Source organism: Xiphophorus couchianus, chromosome 4 (genome assembly GCF_001444195.1).
Source record: "Xiphophorus couchianus chromosome 4, X_couchianus-1.0, whole genome shotgun sequence".
Lineage (NCBI taxonomy): Eukaryota > Metazoa > Chordata > Actinopteri > Cyprinodontiformes > Poeciliidae > Xiphophorus > Xiphophorus couchianus.
The window spans coordinates 16,428,014-16,438,401 of NC_040231.1; the positions used below are offsets into that span (position 1 = coordinate 16,428,014).

Here is a 10,388-nt window from a genome sequence, read left to right on the forward strand (position 1 = left end):
TTAAAATATTACATCGGACTAATAAATAAAATATTTTTAACCCAGAAATGAAGCTGTAGTGAAAACTAAGATTCATGCCTGACTAAATGTAGTTGTAATATAATCCTAATCTCTCTTCTTCTTCTGCCCACTAGATGACGCTGTAGGTTTTTAAAGACATGCATTAATAAATTACATTTATGCAAAGTGATATTACGTAATTAGGAGTTTTATGCGATCACAATTGTGTGTAATCCTCATAAAATAGTTAATAAACACATATATTTAGAAAGCAATTAATATTCAAACAAGAGGAAAAAGTTTCAGTTTTTACAAAATTATGTTTTAACGAGATTTATAAAGTAAACATATGTTATATGTTACTGTTTAATAAAAAATACTAATAAAACTTGCATGTAGATGTTATTTTTAGATGAAAACAGTACTGTTAGATGTTATTTTAAATTATTTAGCTGCATTTATTTTTTGTCAGACTTTTGTCCATTATCCAGCCGGTAGTGAATTGTTTTGGTTTCGGGGTGTGTGAAAAGTTGACCCGGTCCAAACTGAGTCACCCTCACTTCCTGCAGGTCTTTCCAGGTCCGTGGCGTGGAAACCTGTTCCAGGACCCGCCGCGGTGTGCCTGAGCGGGTGGGCGGGTTTTCTCCGCTCCTCTCTGGGGGCGGAGCGGCCGACTCCTCCCGGAGGGTCGGACGGACGGGCGGGTCGTCCTTCTCCCTCAGACTCAGCAGACTTACCGGAGCAAATAAGTTTGCAAAGTGCCACAAGAGTTTCTTCCTTAGAGGGAAAACTCCGGACAAACGCTTCCAACCTGCGGAAAGGGGGAACCGGACAGAGACTCGACCCTGGTGAGTAGCAGCGACGCAACAAGAGGGACAGAAAATTAACTTTTAACTCGAAATATGACAGATTATTAACCTGCTGCAGGCTGGAGAAAAGTGATGAAGCGGAACTTTCTCCACCTGTTGCTCCGAGCATCTAAACTCCTGCAAACCAGTCCAATGTTTCCCCACTGAAACCAGTAGCCTCCAGCGAGACTCCCAGTTAAACAAGCCTCGGGTCTGTAGCTATTGTGCTGGGATTTCACTAGTGTTTACTGTTGCTGCTGTACCCACACAACCTGACGCTCTGATTCTCGTTACGTAACTTTTCCGTATTTTCCCACAGTGTAAATCTTGGAGTTGCTTCACTTTTTTCTCTCCGCACTGATCCGCGGTGACCTTCAGGGCGAAAACCACTTTGGGTTTCGGAAGATACTAGAACAGCATGGAGTGTAAAATGTTGAGTATCCTGTTTGGTGTGTTCTGTTTCCTTGTTGGGTTTTGGTCAAGATGACTTTTTCTCTTTCATTTCATCACTTTAAGGAGGTTGGATAATGATTTTGTCTCCACGATGGTGCAAAGGTGAAACCGGTCAACAACAAAAGCGTAAAGTTAAAGTATTTGCAGACATACCAGGGCCTGCAAAGGTTGTCATGCACTTTCCATGTACTGTAACTTTAATATAGAGCAACAAAAACGTAGAGCAGAACTCTGAGGTCGAAGGAAAATTATTGTTCAGTTTTCAAACTGAGTTATTTTAACAAAATCTAAAAGGTTTGCCAGTATTCAATGCAGCTTCAAGTCGTTTGGAAAAGTTTCTTGAGATTGAAAATGTGTGGACTTCAATTTTCAAACCTTAAAAGGCAACTGGATTAAGGCCTGGGCTTTGACTAGACCATTCTGGACTTGATTCTAGCCATCTCAGTGTAGCTCTGGTTAGATGTTTGTTTAGGTCTGATTGCAATAATCTCTACAACTGGGTATTTTTGCGCTGAAATATAAAACACACGAAGAGACTCTGCAGCCCTATGTTTGCCATAATGAGCTACAGCCCATCAGAGGAGCCTGGTTTACGCTTTTAAAAAGCAATGTTTGGTTTTTTTAAAGGTTTTTCTGTCACTAGTGGTCACCAGAGTGACGTTTCTTCATCCATCTTCTCCAAATTAAACAAAATTGGTGTCAAACATTTGTGCTGCGTTTCTATTAGTCCCGTTATAATTTTTAAGATTTTGGAAATAAAGTTTCCAGAGATCAACCAGAACCACGACCTCGTCCACATGAACAAAGTCAGATGGTATTAAGATAAATTAAATTCTGCTGCTGCTGCACAGTTGACTGACACCACATGTGTTTAATTTAGTAAATGTGGGGGGAGTTGTTGACCTTTGATGACCTCTGGAAACATTTGTTAATGTCTATAAAATAATAGTGGCAGAAACTAAAAGTGTTTGAGATGAATTTCACTTAATTTGAAGAAGGTTCAACTTTCACCGTCAGAATCTCGACTTCATGGAGCGTTGTCGTAGTTTTTCCTACTATAATCACAGAACATTTTACTCCTAAAGCACAATTTTCTCTTTCCATTCTCAACATAATTAGCTTCCATTTCCACTGCATAATACTGCCACCACCGTGCTTCACACCGAGGTCGGTGTCTCAGGACAGAGTGCAGTTTTAGTTTTCTCCTTCATAAGTTCAACTCTCACCTTCGCAATATAACAACATATTTAATGAAAAGGCACAAAAAATGACATTATTTACTAACAGACGGGCAGAATACACAAATATTCACTCAAGAGTAGCAGTACTTCAACTTATTTTTACTGTAGTGAAAGTACAAAGTAGAAGAAGAAATTACTCAAGTAAGAGTAAAGAAGTATTTTGTAAAATACTGATCAAAACATCAGTTATTTAATATTTAAAAATTACATAATCAGACAGAACAAAATATATAGAAATGTTGGTATTTTAAAGATCAAAATGAAAATAGTTAATATAGATATTAACAAAATTACAAAGTCAAGCAAAAGAAAAATTTTTCCAAATCAATTTATTTTAATATAGATCTTATGAAACTAACAAATGCCACAGTTTTGTGTTTAGTGACTTATTTTTTTATTTTCGGTTAAAATGAACTTGTTCTTCATTCAGTGAGGTTACTCTCAGTGGGTCAAGTACCCAGAAATATTACTCAAGTAAAAGTAGTGAAACTTCATAATTAAATTACTCAAGTAAACACAAAAAAGTACATGTGAGTAAAAATACTCCTAAATGTGTATATGTATATATATGTGTGTGTGTGTGTGTGTGTGTATATATATATATATATATATATATACACTGCTCAAAAAAATAAAGGGAACACTTAAACAGGTGTTTAACACTTAAAGTGTTCCCTTTATTTTTTTGAGCAGTATATATATATGTATATATATATATATATATATATATTTCACAGAAAGTTCCTCAGTTCCTGTATCTGAGTTGGTGCACAGGATTTTATTAAAGGGTATTTGAGTAAAGGGACCAAAATTCATATTCATGTCAAGGTTATTTACTTCACATAAGATCCTCATAAAACCATTTTGTGGTTTTTATGTGTCAAAATGTGGAAAGTTCAGGTTATGGCTACTTTTGCAGAGTGCAGCCCTGAGGTCAGTGAAGGCAGCACCGCCATGACTGAGGGATGTTTCTTCTTCTGGTGGAAGAATAAATGTGGTGGTTCACATTTAGCTGAACCTTTGAGTATCAAGCAGCGCTAACAGCAAACATGAAAGGCTCCTTTGTGTCGCCTTAATCTGTCCTTCACTGCTGTGCTGTTCAGGACACCTTTTTCTCCTCGTTCCTGTTTTTTCTAAAGTGTTTGACGCAGACATTTTGCAACTAAGCGAAGCTAGAGTCACTCACTGGCTTATGGAGATGTAATGAAAATGAATCTTGGTTGTGTTGTGTGGTTTATGACTGCTAACGGAAGAAAATTTACAGCTTTATGAGCTGAATGTCAGCCTGGAATGAAAAACATGAAGCGGTCTTATTTTCAGAGGGTGTGCCTCTTATAAAGGAATCTATCTCACGAAGCAGCAGGGTTGTGGTGTTCTTCCAGCTTCCGGCTTCACATTCAACATCTTTCTTTTTGGAAGCGCTCTGCCAGATAACATGACTGTGCTGAAATGATTTGGTTGATGGAGGAGGCTTGGAATATGTGGAGTCATTCAACATTTGATTAAACAAAACAACTCATGTCCATTTATATTACTGCGAAAAAACAAACTAAGGATTTCCAGTCAAGTTTCTAGTACAAATATATTACTAAGGTTGGACCATAAATCAATAACAATATATCAATAGCAATATATCAGTAACTCTGGATCAGAGTTACTGAGCTCTGATCCAGAACTGCACTGCATTATGGGGGATATAAGCAGAGGAAAGACTTTATTTCACAAAAACACAAAATCTTACAAAGTATTTTTGGTCTAGTTTCTGGTACAAATATCTTAGTACACTTTAAATAAGACAAAACTAACTTATAAGTAACTTTTAAGCAAGAAATAAAAGCTTGTTTTATGCCAATAATTGCTTAATATTGATAAAAAAAGGATTAGCTACAAGTAAATCGCCTTTTCATCAATATTGACGAATTATTGACTTTAACAAGCTTTTATTTCTTGATGAAAAGTTACTTATAAGTTAGTTTTGTCTTATTTAAAGTATACTAAGGTATTTGTACTAACAACTAGACCAAAAATACTCTGTAATCTTTGTGTTTGTCAGCCGCTCAATGTCCCACGGCCATCTAAGAAAAGTTGGTGGAATCAACTAACTCACTCGCTCTTTGGTTACCTAGCAACTCACTCACTCTTTGGTTGCCTAGCAACACCCTGTTGAGTTACTTGGCAGCAGCAGTTGAAAGTTTCATCACTGTGCCTCATAGCTGCTTAAAAATAAAAAAAACCCCAACATCGTGGAGTGAAAACAGAAAATCTCACGCCACCAGTTTGGCACCATCTAAGATATTTTAAGCAAAAAAACTAATCAATAATTATCGATATTAAACGATTTTATCATGAAATATTCTTTCAGCCATATTGTCCATATTGAAATAAGACAAAACCAGCTTAAAATTAACTGTCCTGCAGGATATAGGAGCTTGTTTTAACTAAGTAATTCTTTAATTTTTATAAGAATGTTAGTGGAAATGGTATGATTGAAGGAATTGAGTAATTATCAACTTAAAACAAACTCTTACATATTCCTTGAAAGTTACTTGTAAGTCAAATTAGTTTTATTTAAAGCGTATAAAGACATTTGTACTAGAAACTAGACCAACAATACTTGGTAGGGTTTTGTGTTTTTGCAGTGTTTTCAGCTCAGATAGGTTTTTAGAGCACATTTTGTCCAGCCATCCTCCTCCTCCATAAGCGCTGCTTCTTGTAAGCACCGCATCACCTCCGAGTTGTTTTGTCCTGACTTATCTCCCACTGATGCTCCATATCCTGCCTTGGCCTTTGTTTAAGGCCTTATCAGCGTCCTTCCTCTGGGCTCATCTCGTTCCGTCCTCGCATTGTAACATCAGGTAGAGCAGGCCGCTGACAGCAAGGCAAACAGGAATCTGCTCAAACCCCATTGTCTGCTGAAACACACGGTGCCTCTAATGGTTTCCCAGGAAAAGTAAGCTTGAGCTTCTTACTTTGATATTTATAAACAGTAGTATTTTTGTTGCCAGCTGAGCTGCTTTTTTCTCCACCATCTGACTGCAGATTTGTCAGAAAACAAGTGTTAATTATGAATTTTGAGCTGAATAACTTCCTGCTGGCCTTTTTTGTTTCCTTGTACCTCTATTTTACTTTCTGCTTTGGCTCTCTAAAGTGTGTAAAATGGACGTTTGTGGTGCAGTGGGGAGAATAGTCGTTTTGCAGTCCAAAAGTTGTGAGTTGGATTCCAGCTTGAAAGACTTGAAAACTGGGATTATGATGAATCATTTCAAAATGTTTCCGCCTGTAATGTCACATTTTGACCTGAAAAACAAGTTTATGGAAAACAAAGAAAAAGTTGCAGTTTGCACACCCTTAAAATGATGCTTTGTTTCATTTAATTTCAGCACACTGTCTTTAAAAAAGGCACCTTTAAAAATTATAGTAGATCTGATCAACGGTAAAGAAGGTGCAGAGTTTTTCTGACGTCTCTTTGCATTTTTTGGTTGACACCACAGTTTGCAGAGAATTAGATAATCATTCACAAATGCATGAGTCAGAAAAAAGGTGAAAAATACACAACAATAATCATCCATACTTAGCAGGAAGCAACGAAATCCTGACTTCAGTAACTGAGATTCAACTTTCTTTGGTGGAAGTTGATCAGCATCACATCCACTTCTTGCATTTTCAATAATTTCCTTGAAAAAGTTCTCCAAATCTATCAGATTGTGAGAAAATGTTTTGTCCACAACCCTCTTCAGGTGATTCTACACATTTTCTGTCAGACTTGGAGATCTGGACTCTCCAGTTCAAAACTGTAATTTTCCATTCTTTTGCTCATTTTCAGCTGTGCTTGGACTCCCTGAGATCCAGATGAACTAAAATAAAATAAACTTTTTCATCAACAGTAAAGAATTATTGACTTAAAACAAGCTTCTATATCTTGCTGAAAACTTATGTATAAGTTAATTTTGTCTTATTTCAAGTGTACTATGATATTTGCGCTACAAACTAGAGCAGAATTGCTTGGTGCTGTTGTTGAACAGACATTGGAGATAAATGGTAAAAATAACAATCCTGTTAATACGGACAGTTTTAGGCGTTCTTAAACATCAGGATTATTATTATTATTATGGATTTTATTGTGACAACAATGAATTAAAATCTTACCATAAGAAATGTATCACGATAAACGATACGATAAATTCTCGTCCCTAATTTGAGGTATTTCTGTATTGAGAGGTGTGATCTGAAGAAGACAAAATGCTGAAACTAAATCAGATGCTTCATCAAAGTCAGACAAAGATTTAGAAATGGTTTCATATAGTCTCAGAAACATTTCAACAGGGGTGTGTACACAAACGCCTTTAAACGGTGTAGAAATGTGAGCTTATTCTCTAACATACCTGACTCATGTTTAAGTATTATTTCTCAGACACGGATCAGTTTTTATTATAACACACCTGCACAAGCAGGTGTGTTATAATAATTGTTGTCTGTAATTGACCGGCGTCACGTTTTGAGTCACGTCTTCGGGATGGTTGTGGGTTCAGAGAGGTTTGCCTGCAACAGAGGGAGATTTTTATCTCCTGAATCATTTAACCAAAGCACTTTAACTGGAAAGTCTCACGAAAAACATCTCCTTGAAGATGAAAAACAGACATCTAAGAATGCAAAACAATGCAAGAGAATGAAAGTGGAAGAGATAAAGTGTTTGAATTATGCAGGCTGATCTCTGACTAATCCAGTCGGTCTGATTCTTTGCTCTCATAGGTGGGGCACCTGATCCAGGGAGAGGGATTTATTTTCCTTCTACATTCCTGATGGAGTCCTACAGAGCGACTAGCAGCGGGTCGCAGCGCGGATACACGCAGCCATCCCGTATTTCCAGGCCCAGTAGTAATGGAGCCGGCTCTTATGGCCTCAGCATTCGTGTCCAGGGTATAGATGGACATCCCTATGTGGTGCTGAACAACCAGGACAGGGGTCACCACCCTGACGGCAACGGCTACCCAGACACAGAAGGCTCTTTTATTGAGCATTTCCAGGAGTATGATTTCAGAGGGGATAAGAAAGCTGGATCCAGCGACCCCTTCATGGAGTACAGGACACAGAAGATGAGGCATTTCTCCGGGCCTCAGAATGGGCTTCCTGAATCGCAGGCTAAGAAACCGTCCACACTTCTGAACTTTCAGAGGCACCCTGAGCTCCTGCAGCCGTACGATCCCCGGTCCAACTCCCTAAACCTCGAAGGCTTCCACAGCCTCCCGTCCAGGCCTGCGCCACAAGCCGACACCAGGATAGAATACCAGAACCCCTACCCCAAATCTGAAGTACGAGTTCCCTCCCGTTTCAGGTCCTCAAGCCTTGATCGTCACCTAGATCGCACACAGGAGGAGAACAGGCAGCCTCCTCAAACGGACCTCAACACCCCCCAAACGAAGTCTCCATCATTACCTTCAGCCCAGGTGCCTCAGCCTCAAAGCAGAGCGCCGACCCAGCCAGCACAGCCAGCCCAGCCTCAGATTAAACCGTACCTCACCAGTCTGAATCCATCTCAGCCCAAACCGACCACTAAAATTCCCCCAGTACCGGCAGCGCAGCCTCAGCCGTCTCCGGTGTCAAGTCCATCAAGCGACCAGAGGAAAGCGTCTCCTACTTCCACTCGCAGTGCCAACTCCAGTCTGGAGCGCACCCACCACGACCCCGACGTCCTTCCCCTACTCCGGACCGACTCCGGCGAGCCCGCTCAGTCCTGCCACTCCTCCTTATCGTCCACCAGTAAGTCTCTGATAGATGAACAGATGGAGGCTCTTTACACGGACGCCATAAACCGCCACGAGAATCGCCGTTACATCCCCTTCCAGCCCGGTTCAGGCAGAGACATAGACACAGGGTCCATCCCTGGCGTTGATGAGCTAATTGAGAAGTTTGATGGCAAGGATGACGGCCTTCAGCGGAGGGGCAGGGCGGGGCGCAGAAACAGGATCAACCCGGAGGACAGGAAGCGATCGCGCAGCGTGGACAGCGCCTTTGGGTCAAGGTCTGACTCTAGCTTCATGGACGAGTTTGGTCAATCTCTAGGCACGTCAAAGGAGCGCGTCCTACGGCCATCGCAGTTGCGGCTGCAGAGGACGGCCAGCGGTCAGGACCCCGGGTCTACGGCTGTAGACGGGCCTTCATCCCGGGCCATTAGTGCGCCAGGATCCCCCCAGAGCTCCATCTCCAAATACACTGGCTCCCTCCGGGGTTACACAAAGCTGCAGTCACGCCCTGCCATACCGTCCTTCAAGAGCAGTGAAGAAACTCCTTCTTCTGTCGGAAAAGTCTCAACAACGTCCCTGTCCAAACTCCCGCCCACCGCTGACAGTAAGACCAGCACCGGGGCAGACGTCCAGGTGAAACTCCACAACCCTACATATAACGGCGTATTAGGATGAGAAAATTTAATTCTAAATTTCTGCCAAAAAATCTCAGAAATTTTCTACAAAAGAACTCAGAAAATTCTTTTGAAAGTTTGAAAAGTAGAAAATTTGCTAAAAAATCTCAGATTTTCTAGAAAAAAATGGGACATTTTTGAGTTTCAAGTAAAATATTTTCGAGTTCCCAAACTCAGAAAATTCCCAAAAGTCAAAATATGTTGACTTTTGAAACTTACAAATTTCAAAGTTTGATTTGCAAAAATGTCAAAGATTAATCTCAATATTTCAGATTTTTTTTCTAGCAAATTTTCAACTTTTCAAACTTATAAATCTCCATGTTCCTACTTGAGATTATTTGGTGAAATTTGGTAAAAATGTACTCATCCCTTCCTGCAATGGCCCTAATACGCTGCTGTTGTAATAACACACATATGGTTTAACTTACTGAACTCTGACTTTGTGGGTTTTATTAAGCTGCTCTTGTCTTTCCCTCCACATCCAGGCCACGCCAGATCTCCTGAAAGGTCAGCAGGAGCTTTCACAACAAACACACGAGGAGACAGCCAAACAGATTTTGTTCAGCTACCTCAAAGAAGGGTGAGCTTACTAGACTTTTATTTAACTTTAAACATTTATGTTCAAAAAAAGTCACCTGGTGTAACCAACATATTTTGAATGATTGGTAAATAGTTATAGTGTGAATGTGGTAATTTCTCTCTCCCATCCTGACTGCTATGAATTGTAGGATTTGTTTACATGCAAGTCATCATCTGGCACAGATTTCTCTTTAATAAAAAGTTTAAATGGGGCCTACAGTACAGACCAAAAGTTTGGACACACCTTCTAATTCAATGGGTTTTCTTTATTTTCATGACTATTTATAAGGCAAGAAATCCCACTTATTAACCTGACAGGGCAGGTTGACCTATGAAGTGAAAACCATTTCAGGTGACTACCTCTTGAAGCTCATCAAGAAAATGCAGAGTGTGTGCAAAGCAGTAATCACAGCAAAAGGTTGCTACTTTGAAGAAACTAGAATATAAGGGGTATTTTTAGTTGTTTTACACTTTTTTGTTTAGTGCAAATTTCCACATGTGTTATTCATAGTTTTGATGCCTTCAGTGTGAATCTACAATGTCAATAGTCATGAAAATAAAGGAAACTCATTGAATTAAAAGGTGTGTCCAAACTTTTGGTCTGTACTGTATTATACACTTATAATACTTTATAAGCCTATTATACACTTCACACATTTTTATACATTCTCTTGGGTCTCAGCTGCTTCTAAAGACACCCTCAAGGCTTTAAGTTAATGTTTTTTTGGCGTCTTGAAATCAAGCCGTTTCACATTCCAGGGCCACTGCGCCGTTACCTAGCAACCCCCAGCAAAGCCCAGCCCCGCCACCTAGCAACCAAGCGGAACTCCAACACATTTGGACAGCTGGTTT

The 10,388-nt window shown here is 39.8% G+C and overlaps 1 protein-coding gene across 2 annotated transcripts in view; it reads left to right on the forward strand.

Annotated features, from left to right (window-relative positions):
• The first annotated feature begins 698 nt into the window (after nucleotides 1-698).
• cgnl1 (cingulin-like 1) overlaps nucleotides 699-10,388 on the forward strand; it is a 44,776-nt gene continuing 35,086 nt past the window's right edge. For both annotated transcript variants that reach the window (XM_028014353.1, XM_028014354.1), the window contains exons 1-3: nucleotides 699-848; nucleotides 7,292-8,916; nucleotides 9,443-9,537. In XM_028014353.1, the coding sequence (XP_027870154.1) occupies nucleotides 7,342-8,916; nucleotides 9,443-9,537 (1,670 nt within the window). In that variant the 5' untranslated portion in view covers nucleotides 699-848; nucleotides 7,292-7,341. The remainder of the gene's footprint in view (nucleotides 849-7,291; nucleotides 8,917-9,442; nucleotides 9,538-10,388) is intronic.